A 19379-nucleotide genomic window follows, 5' to 3' on the forward strand; every position below is an offset into this window, starting at 1 on the left:
CTGAGCGGTGAAAGCAAAATGAAATAAAGGTTAAATAAATAAAAGAATAGGAGGATCAAACAGTACAGAGGCAGTGGAGCTGCAGCAGAGCCGTGTCTAGGTCAGGTATGCATTTGATGCGGTTCAGGAGAGTCCATAAGTACCAACAGGACAGGATCAAAAGCTTCCAGCAGAGAAACCAGAACAGCGGAGAATAAAGGAGCAGAAGCGCTACTGAACCATTTCAAACCTTTTGTTGTTACACCGGAACTTTTCAACTGTGAATTCTGAGCAGCACAAAACAACTCGGCCCACACTCACTGGCCACTTTATTAGAAACACCTGCCTTGTGCTTCCACTCAGTGGCCACTTTATTGGAAACACCCACTTTGTGCTTGCACTAGTTGGCCGCTTTATTAGAAACACCTACCTTGCACTTCCACTCACTGGCCACTTTATTAGAAACAGCCACCTTGTACTTCCACTCACTGGCCACTTTATTGGAAACACCTGCCTTGTACTTGCACTAATTGGCCACTTTATTAGAAACACCTAAGTTGACTTCTGTTCAGCGGTCACTTTATCAGAAAAACCCACTTTATACTTCCACTAACTGGATGCTTTATTAGAGACACCTCTCAGCAGATGAGCTACAGTCTCTAACTTTACACCAGCAAAGTGGAGCTACAAGTGAGCTGTTTCTGATAAAGTGGCCAGGGAGTGTATATGTTAGGATTCGGATCATGATCTTCATATCTGACAATACTCCTGCAGTTCTAGTGATCCGAGTGACCTGTGCTGCTACTGAGTATTTAAACCTGTGACGTTGACTCCATCAGAGCGCTGACACCACACGGTTCTCTCGTTGTTGTTCCATGGGCTGGTTCTCCATTCGTAGCTGTGGCACTTTCCTCCTACGGCAGGCAGAGAAGGACAAACAGCCTCATTAACTTAGGCAGTACGTCGTTATGTCAAGGAGCACATGCTGAGGGTTTATCGGGGCCATTTTCATCATCAGGTTATGTTATAACCACCAATAAATGCATTGTTAGTTGTAATAATGCACAATAAACACTTTATTCAGACTCTGTTCTATAAATTATTGAGTATTATAGGAATAGCACCTACATTTACGTCTTATTAATGTATACCTGGCATCATCTGATTCTTATAGGTTCTAAGTAGCATCAGGTTTTTCTCTTTATTTGAATTTATAACTAAGGGGCTAATAAGAGCACTGAAGCACTGAAACTTCAGGATTGGTTCCATATTGTAAAGTGCAGTTTTACTCATCGCTGATTAGAGGCGAAAAAGAAACTTTTCACTGCCAAAGGTCACGAAATTACTCTTTTAGTGCATGACTTTCAAATAATTACGGACAGAACAACTCCTAGCATATTAGTAACTCATTAAACTTTTATTTACTCTTTAATAATAAACTAAAATAAGACCACCTGACATTACCTAGAAGACACACGAATCAAATGCTGCCCGTTATGCACTAATAAGATATGATTTGGAATAAAATCTGACCTAGGATGATTATTTCATGCTCAATCGTTTGCATAACAGGGTATTAGAGTGTTCGTTGTGCATCATCACAACTAATAATCACATAACAGACTGGAAAAGCATGTGCTAATATGGTCCATGATGAATAAAGTCTTCAGTGTTTCTTAAAATAAAGTGTTACTACTAAGCCAGAAAGCCTGTCGGTACAAAATGCAAATGGAACGTAAATTTAATTCTTTGGGTAAACACGTCATTTATTATGCAAATTGGGTTACACTTTATTTAGATGGTCCCCTACAGACGCACTACAGCTGCTTAAATCATTAACACACTTTCTGGTGATCCTCAGTTGACTGTCAACAGTAGGGTTAGGGTTAGGAGTGGATGTAGGTTTTGCCTTGAGGTTAAGGTCAGGGTTAGGTTTAGGGTTTAGGGATAGAATGAATGAACTCCTTCACACTGAACTGCAAGTTCAGTTGAATTTAATGGGTATTTAGTTGAATGTTATTGAAAGGCAGACTGAGCATTTATAAAGCATCTATAATGAACCATTTAAGTTACATGCAACTTCAAGATCAGTGGTATTTGTGGGGTTCAGGGGGGGCAGTCGTGGGCTGGAGGTCAGGGAACCGGCCCTGTGACCGGAAGGTCGCCGGTTTGATCCCCAGAGCCGACAGTCCATGACTGGGGTGTCCTTGAGCAAGACGCCTAACCCCCAACTGCTCCCCGGGCGCTGTGGATAGGGCTGCCCACCGCTCCGGGCAAGTGTGCTCACTGCCCCCTAGTGTGTGTGCTCACTAGTGTGTATGTGGTGTTTCAGTGCACTTGATGGGTTAATCACAGAGGTGAAATTTCCCCATTGTGGGACTAATAAGGGTCACTTAATCTTAATTTAATGACTATTCAGCTGAATGTTACTTAAATATATACTGAACATTTACAAAGAATCTACAGTGGGCCATCCAAATAAAGTGTTACCTGCAATTTTGTATTACAAGACATGATGTAATGTCAATTTAATAAACAATAAATAGCCAATAAAAACTCAACTTCTAATAAAACACTTCACTAAGCAGTAAGGTTCACCCTGGTGTTCAATACCTTTACAGGGTTGTGTTTCGAACACCTGGCTCGGGCAGCTGTCCTGGTTCTCCAGAGCCTGGATGACCACGGCCCGCGATCGCGCCTGCTGACCCACTGACTCAAAACTGCGGCCCTCCAGACAGGTCAGCTGGCACGAGCTCCACAACGACCACTCGGTCAAGTGACAGTCACCTGCAGCAACAATAAGTGACAATGTTAATGTTCAGCTTTATTTAAGGCCACAAGAAATAGAAAATAAATCATGGGAATTGGTTTATGCTTCCTGTGGTCCATAAGAAGTCCAGGAAAGTGCTGGTATATAAAAAAAGATGATTATCTAACATTTTATCATTTATCAGATATTTTCATGACGTTGGAATGCAAGTAAAGACAGTTTATCTTATAAAGATGTATCTTTTCATATAGCAGTATTCATGTTCAATATTTACAAAAACTGTCCACATAACGATGCTCACTGTATATGATCATACAGGACCATGAGCAGGCAGGACTAGAGAGCCAAGGTGTGAAATAAAGGGGGTCCTGGGGGTTTGGCACCCCCTAATTGACCTCTTGGAGCCCCTGAATGTCAAAACAATCCAAATTTTGTGGGACTCTGAAGTGAGGCTCATTGTTTATTTACTTCACCCACAATCAGCTTCTGTCCTTTGTGTTCTTAACTAGCTAGAGCTATAGCTCTGCTCTGCCTCAGGGTGGCGCTGTAGCAGACTGCCTCACCCAGTTGGTCCCTCATAGTCTAGAAACCGTAACTGTGACCGGATTCTCTGAGAAACTTTCCAATGAGCTGCAGCAGATCTGAAAACCTGAAAACTCGCCCAGTTTCCCAAGAGTTTGGAGTGAAGAGCGACTGCTCCTCATTCCTCACACTGAAGACCGAAGAGGAGACGAGGAAGATCTCAGTCAATGTGAGGAAGAGCGCAGAACCGCACTAGAACAGAGACTCTACAGAAGAACAGCTGATAAAACAGACATACTGTTGCCATTAAAACTAGCACCACTATGATGAGTGATTTAGCAACCTGCCAACACGGGAACCCCCCCCAGTACCTGGAGGTATTTTAGACACTGTAGACGACAAAGAGCATCTGAGACTTTTACCGAGAGCTGTGAAGCTGCTCCAACAAGAAATACAGCATGGAATATATTATGGGTTCCTGTACTTTATCAACATAAAAGTGCCATATATGGCATGCTGTCATATAATCATCAAACGTAGAGTAGTAGATTATATAACAGAGCCCAATGTACAAACTTTTACTTTAACAGCAACCTCTGTTTATCAAAACAACCTGGAATGTGAGATTTTCCCATATAAATTAGCATCAAGCTAAAGACAGTGGAGGTTTTTTCCAGTGCTACACAGACTTTGGTCAAGTGAAGCTCGGGACAGTCATCCAGGTAAACCTGTTCATACGTCATAGGTTCCAGTTTTACAGCAAATGATTTAATATTCATTTTGCAACATAAAGCCCAACTCTAGCCCATTAGCAGTCTGTTGGGCTGCTTGGTAGACATAACCATGCTCTGGAGTAAGCTTAAGCTTGGTGTGCTTTCATGCCTTTTACCTCACACAGGCAGTGTGTGATTCCAAACACACAAGCATTCATGAGACTGTGCACCGTTTTCCTCCTCCATGCTGGATAAGACAAGTTTTCACCCTTTTGAGGGAGAAAAGTTCTGTGTGCTCCTCCTTCTGCCGTGCTGTGGCTAAGCTCTGCTCTGAGGAGGGACTGTGTCAGAGCATTGAGAGCTAGCAGTAAGGTTACTGTGTGTGTTTAACCTGTTTGTTGCCATATGGAGGCTAAAGCCGAGAGCTGAGAGCAGGTTTTACAGCGATCCGGCTGCGTGTTTCTGCTGTATTTCTGGGTTGTGGGATGTTAGAGCTGGTTCCTCTCACTCTGGTGTGAAAGCTGGATTGTTTGGAGCAGATCTCTGGCTGATGGACGGTCACAGGGGGATGAAATCGCTCTGGATGGTGGGTCAGAGTCTGATGAGTGAACCATGTCGCTGTTTTAACCCTTTGTTTATAATATGAAGGCTAAAAGCAGAGATGTAGTGTAACAGTAGTGAGTGGGTTTGGGTGATTTTGGAGCTGATCTCTGGCTGATGGACGGTCACAGGGGGATGAAATCACTCTGGATGGTGGGTCAGAGTCTGATGAGTGAACCATGTCGCTGTTTTAACCCTTTGTTTATAACATGAAAGCTAAAAGCAGAGATGTAGTGTAACAGTAGTGAGTGGGTTTGGGTGATTTTGGAGCTGATCTCTGGCTGATGGACGGTCACAGGGGGATGAAATCGCTCTGGATGGTGGGTCAGAGTCTGATGAGTGAACCATGTCGCTGTTTTAACCCTTTGTTTATAATATGAAGGCTAAAAGCAGAGATGTAGTGTAACAGTAGTGAGTGGGTTTGGGTGATTTTGGAGCTGATCTCTGGCTGATGGACGGTCACAGGTGGATGAAATCACTCTGGAAGGCGGGTCAGAGTCTGATTGCGAATCATGTTGCTGTTTTAACCCTTTGCTGGAATATTAAGGTCAAAAACCAGAGCACTGATATCATGATTTTGGGTGATTTTCTAAGCCAAATTACTCACTGATGCTGACGTCACAGCTCAAAGATGTCATGCTAGCTATTTAGAGCCGAGCCTGCTGAAAGCTCTGATATGTGGATCATGTCTGTAGCTTAAGCCACAGTATACCAGATTACCATTTTAGTACTTTATTTCTAAACGTTATTTCAACTATTCTTTAAATACCCTCGATTTCAGAGGAAACACTGGATGAATTTGGACATATAATGTATGGGTATGCATATAAATGCCATAATAGGCCTCCAAGGTGAAGATAGCTAGGTGTTTCTAATTAAGTGGCCTGGGTGTATTAGTATATAAAGGCCAGAATGCTAGTGGGATTGTGAGATTTTCCAGTGTATACTGGCATCAAGCTAAAGACAAGGAGCTAATAGACCTCCAAGGTGAAGATAGCTAGGTGTTTCTAATAAAGTGGCCTGGGTGGGTAACCATATAAAGGCCATGTAGAGACTCCAGGGTGTAGATGATGCGGTTTCCCATGCAATTATATAGCAATCAGGTCACTATTCTCAGAATGACCTTAACCTTCTAACAAGCGATAGAAAGCATTATGACCAAGTGTGGATACATTCAGGTCTTTCTCCGCTGAAGGTCACATACATCTATGCCCTGCAAATCCTCAGAGAAGAGCAGTGAAAGAAAGGTACCCCCCCCAACACCCCCCCCCCGCCAACACCTCCCCCCACCACCAAACTCTGTACAGCCACTCAGCTCATGCCTTTGCTTCGGCAGCAAGGCCGGCTATTAGACAAAATCTGTGCACTCAGGCTTTTCATTGCCCTCCATCTTCATGAGGCCAGACTATTTTCACCCTCACTAGAGCTGGTGGAGCTCCACATGCACTCTTTTTTTGATCGTTTCGTCACTCTCCCACTTAATTTCTCCACGTCTCACTTTTTTCCCTCCCCCTCGTCCTTTTGTGTCTCTCTTGCTCTTACATTTGCTTGATCTTTCTCTCTTATATGTCCTCTCTCTCTCGCTCTCACTCATTCTCCCAGATTCTCTGCCCTGGCCGAGAGAACATCACTCCCCTGAGTGTAGGACTTTGTGCTTGGGCAGTGAGAGGAGCAGCACCGAGAGCTGATGCACTTAAGATTTCTGAAATAGAGCCGGGTACACAGAGCCACAATAGGCAAACATTTAACAAAGACAAAACAAGACAAAGCCATATAAACCGTGACTCTCCGCGGTCTTCGGAACAAACTAACCGTATCCTTGTTGTATTTCCCAAACTGCACCGGACTGGTTGTGTTGAAATACCACAGATTGATTTCTCCATCTCTCTGGGATTCACGCAGTTATTCTCATAACAAAACAACAACAGCAACATAAAACAATCTTCCTCTGCTTTCTTTCCTGATCTGAACTGAAATATTGATTTAAGTACCCATGGAGCAGAGGAAGGGATGGGCTATAGCATCTAGAAATGGGGTAACGCACCTGGGAAGATAAAGGTTTGAGCAGTAGTGCTAGCACACCTGGACAGGAAGGAAGATCTGGGCAGTAATGTTAATTTACCTGGGCAGGAAGGAAGATCTGGGCAGTAATGTTAATTTACCTGGGCAGGAAGGAAGATCTGGGCAGTAATGTTAATGTACCTGGGCAAGAAGGAAGATCTGGGTAGTAATGTTAATGTACCTGGGCAAGAACGAAGATCTGGGCAGTAATGTTAGTGTACCTGGGCAGGAAGGAAGATCTGGGCAGTAATGTTAATGTACCTGGGCAAGAAGGAAGATCTGGGTAGTAATGTTAATGTACCTGGGCAAGAAGGAAGATCTGGGCAGTAATGTTAATTTACCTGGGCAAGAATGAAGATCTGGGTAGTAATGTTAATGTACCTGGGCAAGAAGGAAGATCTGGGCAGTAATGTTAATGTACCTGGGCAAGAAGGAAGATCTGGGTAGTAATGTTAATGTAGCTGGGCAGGAAGGAAGATCTGGGCAGTAATGTTAATGTACCTGGGCAAGAAGGAAGATCTGGGTAGTAATGTTAATGTAGCTGGGCAGGAAGGAAGATCTGGGCAGTAATGTTAATGTACCTGGGCAAGAACGAAGATCTGGGCAGTAATGTTAGTGTACCTGGGCAGGAAGGAAGATCTGGGCAGTAATGTTAATGTACCTGGGCAAGAAGGAAGATCTGGGCAGTAATGTTAATGTACCTGGGCAAGAAGGAAGATCTGGGTAGTAATGTTAATGTTAATTTGGGAGGTAAGAAATGGTTGGACAGTAGTGTTTTTGTACCTGGCAAGAAGATGCCAGGTAGTATATTAGCATACCTGGGCAGGTAGGAAGGCATGGGCAGTGGCATTAATGGGCAGGTAAGAAAGGATTATTGTCCGTGGTTTTAGAATACCTGGGCAGTGGTGGTTGTTATACCTGGGCAAGTAGGAAGGTATTGGCAAGTGCCTTAGTATTCCAGGGCAGGTAGGAATGGTTTGGGCTGTGACATTAGGAAATCTGAGTAGGTAGGATGAGTTGGGCAACAGTGTTAGCATACCAAGACACGTAGGAAGGCATGTGCAGTAGCACAAGCATACTTGGGCAGGTAGGAAGGCACGGGCAGTAGCATTAGTGTAACTTGGTAGGCAGGAAAGCATTAGTGTTCCTGGGCAGTGGTGTTGGAATTGCCTGGGCAGGTAGAAAGGGTTGATTAGCAGTGCTAGTGTACCTGGGCAGGTAGAAAGGCATGTGCAGTAGCATTAGCATAGTTGGACAGGTAGGTATGGGTTGGGCAATAGAGTTAGCATACTTAGGCAGGTAAGAAGAGTTGGGTAGTAGTGTTAGTGTAGCTGGACATGTAGGAAGAGTTGGGCTGTAGTGTAAGGCAGGTAGGAAGGGTTGGGTAGTAGTGTTAGTGTAGCTGGATAGGTAAGAAGATATTGGCAGTGGCATTAATGAATATGGGCAGGTAATAAAGGGTTGGGCAGTAGTGTCAGCATACCAGGGCATAGATCGATTCTACCCAGTCAGGTGTACTGGGATGGGCAGTAACATTACTGCATGTGGGTAGTAGTGTTAGTATACTTAGCCAGGTAGAAATTAGTTTGAACATAATGTTGATGTACCTGGACAGGTTGGAGGGGTCGGGCAGTAACATTATTCTGTCTAGGCAGGGATGGACAGTAGCAGTTCTGCTAGAAGGTGGAAGGATTGGGCCTGCGCAGGTAAAAAGAGTTTTTGCATACCTGGACAGGGGACAAAGCACGGCTGCTGCAGCTCCTGCTCACTTTCTCTCCTTAGACGATCACCGCACTTCTCCTCCTCCACCACAGTAGCTGGGCCAGGGATGTTGGGTCTTGGGCCGGGTGAATCAGGCCAGTGACCCCAGTGAATCACACAGGACATGTTCCTCTCTCTCACACCTTCACCACATTCAGCACCCTGCAGCAAACCAGACATGGTTAGTGCAAAGTCCACAAGTGCACCAAATGAAAATGCAGGTAACTCACTGCTGCCCTCACTGAGTGGACACAGTCACCTGATACTCGGTTGGATCGGATTACTTGTAGTTTGCATATAAATGGGGGCAGTCGTGGGTTGGAGGTTAGGGAACCAGCCTTGTGACCGGAAGGTCGCCGGTTTGCTCCCCAGAGCCAACAGTACGTGACTGAGTTGTCCTTGAGCAAGACACCTAACCCCCAACTGCTGCCCGGGCACTGTGGATTGGGCTGCCCACCGCTCCAGGCAAGTGTGCTCACTGCCCCCTAGTGTGTGTGTGTTCATAAGTGTGCATGTGGTGTTTCACTGCATGGATGGGTTTTCCATCAGTTTGTTGAGTAGAGTGAGCACAAACACCTCAGTCTTAAGCTACAATCAGAATGTTTTTTATTGGATTGGCGAAAATCTTTGCACGAGCCATTCAGGCCCTGTACAAACAAAGCAGGAGTTTGGTTCGCATAGCCGGCAGTAAGTCAGACTTGGACTCCGTCAGGGCTGCCCTTTGTCACCGATTCTATTCATAATTTTTATGGATAGAATTTCTAGGCGCAGTCAGGGGATGGAGGGTGTCCGGTTTGGTGACCTCAGGGTCACATCGCTGCTGTTTGCAGATTATGTGGTCCTATTGGGGACATCAGGCCGTGAACTTCAGCTTTCACTGGATCGGTTTGCAGCCGAGTGTGAAGCGGCTGAGATGAGGATCAGTACCTCCAAATCCGAGGCCATGGTTCTCACGAAAGGGTGGAGAGCCCTCTCTGGGTCGGGGATGAGCTCTTGCCTCAAGTGGAGGAGTTTAAGTATCTCGGGGTCTTGTTCACGAGTGATGGTACAAGGGAGCGGGAGATTGACAGGCGGATTGGTGCTGGGTCAGCAGTGATGCGGGCTCTTTACCGGTCTGTTGTGGTAAAGAAAGAGTTGAGCCATAAGGCAAGGCTCTCGATTTACTGGTCAATCTACGTTCCCACCGTCACCTGTGGTCATGAGCTTTGGGTAATGACCGAAAGAATAAGATCGCGAATACAAGCGGCCGAAATGAGTTTCCTCCGCAGGGTGTCTGGACTCTCCCTTAGAGATAGGGTGAGAAGTTCGGTCATCCGGGAGGGACTCAAAGTAGAGCCGCTCCTTCTCCACGTCGAGAGGAGCCAGTTGAGGTGGTTCGGGCATCTTGTTAGGATGCCTCCTGGACGCCTCCCTAGGGAGGTGTCACAGGCAAGTCCACCGGGGAGGAGACCCCGGGGAAGACCCAGGACACGCTGGCGTGACTATATCGCCCAGCTGGCCTGGGAGCGCCTCGGAATCCCTCCCAGGGAGCTAGTGGAAGTGGCTGGGGAAAGGGAGGTCTGGGCCTCATTGCTCAGGATGCTGCCCCCGCGACCCGAACCCCGGAGAAGCGGAAGATGATGGATGGATGGATGGATGGAAAATCTTTGCATGTAAACACAGACACTGAATATGCTGGCAGACACCTATTCGGATGACTTCACATGCACACATTAACATGCATGTTTGCCTGTTCGGAGGTGCTGAACTGTAATAATCCAGTGTATAGAGCACATTGATGTGTAATTGATTAAGTGTAGCTCAACGCGGCTTCGTTTACATGCTTGTATGTTTTCTCAGAACGGAACAAAACCCTGTGGCTCGTCTCGTGCCAAGGGGAAAAATAACACTTGCTCAGGTCCACATCTGCAGCTTATGCTACATCTTTAAGCGAACACACCTTTCATATCACTTGGAACGTCGTGACAAGTCACACTGTTTGCTTTTTACACATAGCAGGAGTGACGGAGCTGCTCGCAGATCTGCATTTCCAAGAGGGATTTAATTATGTATCAAGTTAGGATTTCTCCAGGCTCTTAGTGCTAATGCTTAGATGACAAACAGAGCTATAAAAAGATAAAAACACTGATTTATTCATCAAAGGTGCTTCTGAGTAATAATGCGCAGACTTGAAAGTGAACATGAACACAAATCGCGAAACAAACAACAAAAAAGGGAGCGGAGGGGGGAGACTTCGTTTTCTTTTGTGCAGATGGTAGAAGGGCGGAATTTGAAAGCGCGAGCGGCTCTGAGGACGTCCAAAAGACCCCAAGACATTCAATTAAAAACCCAGCCTAGACGACCGAGAGAGAATGAGGGGGAGAGCAGAAAAGAGGGAGAGAGATGGAAATCTGAGCGCTTCTTTTCTGAGCGCGAGACTGGAGTTCCCAAACACGTGCCTCATCAGGAGTGAGCTCACGTCTCAATGACACAAAGTCCCTCTCTCACCCACAAAGCACCTTTTCAAAATTCAATTAAACTCCTCCAGCTTGGCGTCCAGGCCGGCGGGGTGGCCGCTCCCAAAGCCACTCCAACCTGGCGAGGTGAAATGCGACTAATATCGCCCCGATCCCTCTGTGTACCCGGGGTCAAGCGCGGAGAAAGAGGAGTAAAGAGCACTCTTTTATCAACCTCTCCCACAAAAGAAGACGCATTCCCAATGAACTTACTGGGGACTCTTTATTTGGAGCGTCCACTGTTGATTCTTTACCTTCAGAGGCCGTATTACAGGAACCTCCTCTATATCTGTCTTAAGATCAGATGGGCCAAGATAAGATTTTCCACAATTTCCTATTAAAGAAGCAAATCTGATCTTAATTTATTAATTTTATCTTATCCTACAGCATCTTATCTCCAGTTAGGAAACCTTAACCTACACTATTGAAGTGGACAATCAATAGTCATGTCGGTTACCTAGCAACTGACCCCTGTGCACGTCAAAAGGTCAAATAAAGCTAAAGTGTGATGAACTGTACGTAGTGAATACTGTGAGAGCACCCCCTGCTGTTTATCAGAGTCGCCCCCCGCTGTTTATCAGAGCGCCCCCTGCTGTTTATCAGAGTCGCCCCCGCTGTTTATCAGAGCTCCCCCTGCTGTTTATCAGAGTCGCCCCCTGCTGTTTATCAGAGTCTCCCCCTGCTGTTTATCAGAGCTCCCCATGCTGTTTATCAGGCTGTTTATCAGAGTGCCCCCTGCTGTTTATCAGAGCGCCCCCTGCTGTTTATCAGGCTGTTTATCAGAGCGCCCCCTGCTGTTTATCAGAGCACCCCCTGCTGTTTATCAGGCTGTTTATCAGAGCGCCCCCTGCTGTTTATCAGAGCGCCCCCTGCTGTTTATCAGGCTGTTTATCAGAGCGCCCCCTGCTGTTTATCAGAGCACCCCCTGCTGTTTATCAGGCTGTTTATCAGAGCGCCCCCTGCTGTTTATCAGAGCACCCCCTGCTGTTTATCAGGCTGTTTATCAGAGCACCCCCTGCTGTTTATCAGGCTGTTTATCAGAGTCGCTCCCTGCTGTTTATCAGAGTCGCCCCCTGCTGTTTATCAGCGAGCCCCCTGCTGTTTATCAGGCTGTTTATCAGAGCGCCCCCTGCTGTTTATCAGAGCACCCCCTGCTGTTTATCAGGCTGTTTATCAGAGCGCCCCCTGCTGTTTATCAGAGCACCCCCTGCTGTTTATCAGGCTGTTTATCAGAGCGCCCCCTGCTGTTTATCAGAGCACCCCCTGCTGTTTATCAGGCTGTTTATCAGAGCACCCCCTGCTGTTTATCAGGCTGTTTATCAGAGCACCCCCTGCTGTTTATCAGGCTGTTTATCAGAGTCGCTCCCTGCTGTTTATCAGAGTCGCCCCCTGCTGTTTATCAGCGAGCCCCCTGCTGTCTATCAGAGTCGCCCCCTGCTGTTTATCAGAGTCGCCCCCTGCTGTTTATCAGAGTCGCCCCCTGCTGTTTATTAGAGCTCCCCCTGCTGTTTATCAGAGCTCCCCCTGCTGTTTATCAGGCTGTTTATCAGAGTCGCCCCCTGCTGTTTATCAGAGTCGCCCCCTGCTGTTTATCAGAGTCGCCCCCTGCTGTTTATTAGAGCTCCCCCTGCTGTTTATCAGAGCTCCCCCTGCTGTTTATCAGGCTGTTTATCAGAGTCGCCCCCTGCTGTTTATCAGCGAGCCCCCTGCTGTTTATCAGAGTCGCCCCCTGCTGTTTATCAGAGTCGCCCCCTGCTGTTTATCAGAGTCGCCCCCTGCTGTTTATTAGAGCTCCCCCTGCTGTTTATCAGAGCTCCCCCTGCTGTTTATCAGGCTGTTTATCAGAGCGCCCCCTGCTGTTTATCAGAGTCGCCCCCTGCTGTTTATCAGAGCTCCCCCTGCTGTTCATCACAGCGCCCCCTGCTGTTCATTACAGCACCCCCTGCTATTTATCAGAGCACCCCCTGCTGTTCATTACAGCGCCCCCTGCTGTTTATCAGAGCACCCCCTGCTGTTCATTACAGCACCCCCTGCTGTTTATCAGCGCGCCCCCTGCTGTTCATCAGAGCGCCCCCTGCTGTTTCCAACACCTTGTTGAAAGTCTGCCACGAAGAATTAAGGCAGTTCTGAAGGCAAAAGGGGGTCCAACCTGTATATTTGGTGTATATCTAACCACACCATAAACATGCCATAAACATGATATAAACATGATATAAACATGATATAAACATGCCATCAGAGATAACATGCAGTCATGAGTTGCCATGGCAGATTTTGTTCCACTGTAATCCGGCGGGAGAGAGTAGCTTCAGTCACAGGATTCTGTTTACAGCCTAGAGGAATTATTAATGCTAATAAAGCCATTTTATTACAGTGGAAGTCAATGAAAGACGCAGGCAGGGAGGCAGAAGGCAGTGCCATTACACAGCAGTGTCTGATGTACAAACCTGTTTAGCTCTGATATTTCTCCTTCTATCTCCACTTTGTTTGTAGAAATTTTGTCATTTCTAGTTTAAATACAGATATTTTCAGCTCATAACAGACAGTAAAGTAACACTGTTTACCTTATTTGCTCTTTATTTGATTTTATCTCAGTGCTCGAGTAAAACTTTATTTAAAGGCTTGAGCCTGAAGTGCAGCGTTAGCCTGATAGCCGCCCTGTTGAAGACACCAGCACAGACATTTCATGATGGTCTAAGCTGATCCATGCTGGTTTATGCTGGCTTAAGGGGGTCTGTTTCTGGTTTAGCTGGTCACCCCAGCAAGGTCATGCTGGTTGACCATCACACCAGCATTAAAACACAACATATCACTCAATTTTGTCGTTTTTCAGTTTTTGACATCTCATGAAAAAGCCTGTGGCCCTTTACATGGTGTGTAAATTTCATGAAAAATGGATCAAAATAAACGGCGCAAAATGACTTGGAAAGACGTCTGGTTCCATTGACTTACATTAAAAATAAAGTAGGTTTTTTCCTTCTCCTGTAAAGTTGTCATTTTGGAGATGGTCTGTGCTGCTCTTTCTAGCAGGCTGGTTAGATTTCTGCCACTTGCTTAATCACCAGTGATGGCAAAATGCGGTTATAAAGAGGTTATAACATGTAAATCAGTTTAATGAAAGTCTAGGAGCGAACAGTGATGTTTCGCTGGCGGTTCATCATCTAGTTGCATCTTATTTTGACTCTAACCACTGAGCTTTTTCAGCGAGTCATTACGAAGCCACCGTCTCATGTCTGCTGAAGCTCTGTAGTGAAGACGGAAGCTGCGCATTGTCCTAGTTGTCTGGAGTTGCATGGTCAGAAGTGCCCTTTCTGCTGGTGTAAATAAAAGAGCACTTCTTGTGGCAGGAATGCTGACCTGTCCTGCGTCCTGGTGCTGACATTATCCATCTAAATATCTAGTCTTCAAATTCAGTCACTCAGAGGTGAACAGAACTGATTGATGTGAAATGGTTGGTTGTAGAAAACCTTACAGACTTTCTCTACAGTGGTGTTGAGAGGAGTCAGAACACAAACATACACATTTTATTTACTATCCAGAACCACCAGAGAACCGGCACACGAGTTTTAAATGGAACGTCAGTGATGAGAAAATAACAGAAGACCTGATATAACAAGACTTCATTTCACGTCAAAACGCTTTCATTTTCTTTCCCCCTTGAACATTCAGTCATGTGGAAATCTCTAAATCCAAACTTCACACTTCCTCTAAACTTCAGATCAAAGCACAAGACAAGCCCCAGTTCCTAATCCCAATCCTAACACTGCTGAGAATATTCTGAGATAGATTATTAATAATCTGTAGATAATCTGTGTGTGAGACCAATTTAGCAGTATAAATAGATCGACTAAAAATCATGCACATAACCGAGTGACTGAATAACCGAGTGACTGAATAACCGAGTGACTGGATAAGCGAGTGACTGAATAACCGAGTGACTGGATAAGCGAGTGACTGAATAACCGAGTGGCTGAATAACCGAGTGACTGGATAACCGAGTGACTGAATAACCGAGTGACTGAATAACCGAGTGACTGAATAACCGAGTGGCTGAATAACCGAGTGACTGAATAACCGAGTGACTTGATAACCGAGTGACTGGATAACCGAGTGACTGAATAACCGAGTGACTGGATAACCGAGTGACTGAATAACCGAGTGACTGAATAACCGAGTGCCTGAATAACCGAGTGACTTGATAACCGAGTGACTGGATAAGCGAGTGACTGAATAACCGAGTGCCTGAATAACCGAGTGACTGGATAACCGAGTGACTGAATAACCGAGTGACTGAATAACCGAGTGACTGAATAACCGAGTGGCTGAATAACCGAGTGACTGAATAACCGAGTGACTTGATAACCGAGTGACTGGATAACCGAGTGACTGAATAACCGAGTGACTGGATAACCGAGTGACTGAATAACCGAGTGACTGAATAACCGAGTGCCTGAATAACCGAGTGACTTGATAACCGAGTGACTTGATAACCGAGTGACTGGATAACCGAGTGACTGAATAACCGAGTGACTGAATAACCGAGTGGCTGAATAACCGAGTGACTGGATAAGCGAGTGCCTGAATAACCGAGTGCCTGAATAACCGAGTGGCTGAATAACCGAGTGACTGGATAAGCGAGTGACTGAATAACCGAGTGACTGGATAAGCGAGTGACTGAATAACCGAGTGGCTGAATAACCGAGTGACTGGATAACCGAGTGACTGAATAACCGAGTGACTGAATAACCGAGTGACTGAATAACCGAGTGACTGAATAACCGAGTGGCTGAATAACCGAGTGACTGGATAAGCGAGTGCCTGAATAACCGAGTGGCTGAATAACCGAGTGGCTGAATAACCGAGTGACTGAATAACCGAGTGACTGAATAACCGAGTGATTGAATAACCGAGTGCCTGAATAACCGAGTGGCTGAATAACCGAGTGACTGAATAACCGAGTGGCTGAATAACCGAGTGACTGGATAACCGAGTGCCTGAATAACCGAGTGACTGGATAACCGAGTGACTGGATAACCGAGTGCCTGAATAACCGAGTGACTGGATAACCGAGTGACTGGATAACCGAGTGACTGGATAACCGAGTGACTGGATAACCGAGTGCCTGGATAACCGAGTGCCTGGATAACCGAGTGACTGGATAACCGAGTGACTGGATAACCGAGTGCCTGAATAACCGAGTGACTGGATAACCGAGTGCCTGAATAACCGAGTGACTGAATAACCGAGTGCCTGAATAACCGAGTGGCTGAATAACCGAGTGACTGAATAACCGAGTGACTGGATAACCGAGTGACTGGATAACCGAGTGCCTGAATAACCGAGTGCCTGAATAACCGAGTGACTGAATAACCGAGTGACTGAATAACCGAGTGATTGGATAACAGAGTGACTGGATAACCGAGTGACTGAATAACCGAGTGCCTGAATAACCGAGTGGCTGAATAACCGAGTGACTGAATAACCGAGTGACTGAATAACCGAGTGACTGGATAACCGAGTGACTGAATAACCGAGTGGCTGAATAACCGAGTGACTGAATAACCGAGTGACTGAATAACCGAGTGACTGGATAACCGAGTGACTGGATAACCGAGTGACTGAATAACCGAGTGACTGGATAACCGAGTGGCTGAATAACCGAGTGACTGAATAACCGAGTGACTGGATAACCGAGTGACTGAATAACCGAGTGGCTGAATAACCGAGTGATTGGATAACAGAGTGACTGAATAACCGAGTGACTGAATAACCGAGTGGCTGAATAACCGAGTGACTGAATAACCGAGAGACTGGATAACCGAGAGACTGGATAACCGAGTGACTGAATAACCGAGTGACTGGATAACCGAGTGACTGAATAAGCGAGTGACTGAATAACCGAGAGACTTGATAACCGAGTGACTGAATAACCGAGAGACTGGATAACCGAGTGACTGAATAACCGAGTGACTGGATAACCGAGTGACTGAATAACCGAGAGACTTGATAACCGAGTGACTGAATAACCGAGTGACTGGATAACCGAGTGACTGAATAAGCGAGTGACTGGATAACCGAGTGACTGGATAACCGAGTGACTGGATAACCGAGTGACTGGATAACCGAGTGGCTGGATAACCGAGTGACTGAATAACCGAGTGGCTGAATAACCGAGTGACTGGATAACCGAGTGACTGAATAACCGAGTGCCTGGACAACCGAGTGGCTGAATAACCGAGTGACTGAATAACCGAGTGACTGAATAACCGAGTGACTGAATAACCGAGTGGCTGAATAACCGAGTGACTGGATAACCGAGTGATTGGATAACAGAGTGACTGGATAACCGAGTGACTGGATAACCGAGTGATTGGATAACCGAGTGATTGGATAACAGAGTGACTGGATAACCGAGTGACTGAATAACCGAGTGACTGAATAACCGAGTGACTGAATAACCGAGTGGCTGAATAACCGAGTGACTGGATAACCGAGTGATTGGATAACAGAGTGACTGGATAACCGAGTGACTGGATAACCGAGTGGCTGAATAACCGAGTGACTGGATAACCGAGTGATTGGATAACCGAGTGATTGGATAACAGAGTGACTGGATAACCGAGTGGCTGAATAACCGAGTGACTGGATAACCGAGTGACTGGATAACCGAGTGACTGGATAACCGAGTGACTGAATAACCGAGTGACTGAATAACCGAGTGACTGAATAACCGAGTGACTGGATAACCGAGTGATTGGATAACCGAGTGATTGGATAACAGAGTGCCTGGATAACCGAGTGGCTGAATAACCGAGTGACTGGATAACCGAGTGACTGGATAACCGAGTGACTGAATAACCGAGTGACTGAATAACCGAGTGACTGAATAACCGAGTGACTGAATAACCGAGTGATTGGATAACAGAGTGACTGGATAACCGAGTGACTGGATAACCGAGTGACTGAATAACCGAGTGGATGAATAACCGAGTGACTGAATAACCGAGTGGATGAATAACCGAGTGACTGAATAAGCGAGTGACTGGATAACCGAGTGACTGAATAACCGAGTGGCTGAATAACCGAGTGACTGAATAACCGAGTGACTGAATAAAAGACTGAGTGAATGAGTGACTGACTGAATAAAAGACTGAGTGACTGAGTGAACGAGTGACGTCACCTCGACGCGGCAGGGCGTCCAGTCTCCGAGCAGCCAGCTGTAGCAGGGCCTGATGGGACAGGGTTTAGTCTGGGAGAGCTGAGAGGGACACGGCCGGCCCTCGTCGTGCGCCTCCTGCAGGACACGCCGAGACCGTGACATCACACCTGCACAGCAAACACAACGTCCAGCGTTACAGAGACAGTTTGTGCCCACAGTCAAGGCCAGAAATCGACGGATTAGAAGGTTCCATCTGCATTTGATCTGTTCCACAAACTCATTTACTCACTTGATATTGTACATTAAGAACATTTACATTCGTCTGTAACTGTCAAATGAAGATATATAGAAATATCTAGGCTGACGCAGGAAGGGCTTAGAGGGTTATTATTATTATTATGATGATGATTATTTTATTATTGTTTTTATTTTGTGCAGTGTCTGACTCTGAAACATGGTGCCGTGTTAGACTCGCTGTTCTGAGCTGCTTTGTCTGTGTGGAGCTCCTTAAACGCTCGTGTTGATTTCGCCGCCGCAGCACTTTCCCGCGGCGTCTGAGCTGCATGTAAAGCGGTAAATAAAGACGGCCTGTTATCAGCATCAGCATTCGGGAGCAGCCGCGCCGGCTGGGTCTGTTTGTCAGACGCTGGCGATGGTATTTAAGAGGAGTGCGAGGAGGAGCAGACTCCCATTATGGAGCTTAACTGAGCGAGTAATAATCAGAGAGGCTCCAGAGGAACGCTGTTAAAGGAGAGAAGAACCGGAGCTCCGGAGGAAAAGAAGAACCTCTGTAGTTCTCACGGTTAACCCAGTCTAGCGGAGAACCAGACAGGATAACTGCCCTATGTCCAGCCATTTAAAGGGCCCATACCCTGCACTCTCCTTACACTCCGTTACTTAATTTAGATAAATTATAATTAATTAATAAATTATTAATTATACAGTATCACTTAAAGGGCCCATATCCTGCAGTTTTCTTCAGTTCTGTTATTTAATTTATATCAATTATAATTAATAAATGATTCATTATAATTGGTTTATCCATTAAAGGGCCCATTTCCTGCAGTTTTCTTAAATATGATCTTTTTTCCCCACTTAAAGTCCATTTAAAATGTTAATGTGAGCACCAAAACCAGACATAACCATTTTCCAGCCTCTCTTTATGCCTTACTATTAAGCAGCTTTGTCAATCCAACTTTATTTATTTATTACTGATATGATTTGATATGATTGATGAATGATATGATTACTGATATGATTTATTACTGATAATATGCAATGAACTCTGTTCTGACTGGCCTGTTTGTGCCTCATTCTAA

At 45.8% G+C, this 19379-nt stretch overlaps 1 protein-coding gene across 1 annotated transcript in view; it reads right to left on the reverse strand.

The window, feature by feature from the left end:
* Window positions 1-19379, reverse strand: part of thsd7ba (thrombospondin, type I, domain containing 7Ba) — a 527193-nt gene that overhangs the window by 24675 nt on the left and 483139 nt on the right. The window contains exons 25-28 of the mRNA XM_037539668.1: window positions 18082-18227; window positions 8373-8568; window positions 2593-2766; window positions 798-893 (exon numbers count right to left, since the gene is read on the reverse strand). Of these exons, the coding sequence (XP_037395565.1) occupies window positions 798-893; window positions 2593-2766; window positions 8373-8568; window positions 18082-18227 (612 nt within the window). The remainder of the gene's footprint in view (window positions 1-797; window positions 894-2592; window positions 2767-8372; window positions 8569-18081; window positions 18228-19379) is intronic.

The sequence above is a fragment of the Pygocentrus nattereri genome, chromosome 6, assembly GCF_015220715.1.
Source record: "Pygocentrus nattereri isolate fPygNat1 chromosome 6, fPygNat1.pri, whole genome shotgun sequence".
In the NCBI taxonomy this organism is placed as follows: domain Eukaryota; kingdom Metazoa; phylum Chordata; class Actinopteri; order Characiformes; family Serrasalmidae; genus Pygocentrus; species Pygocentrus nattereri.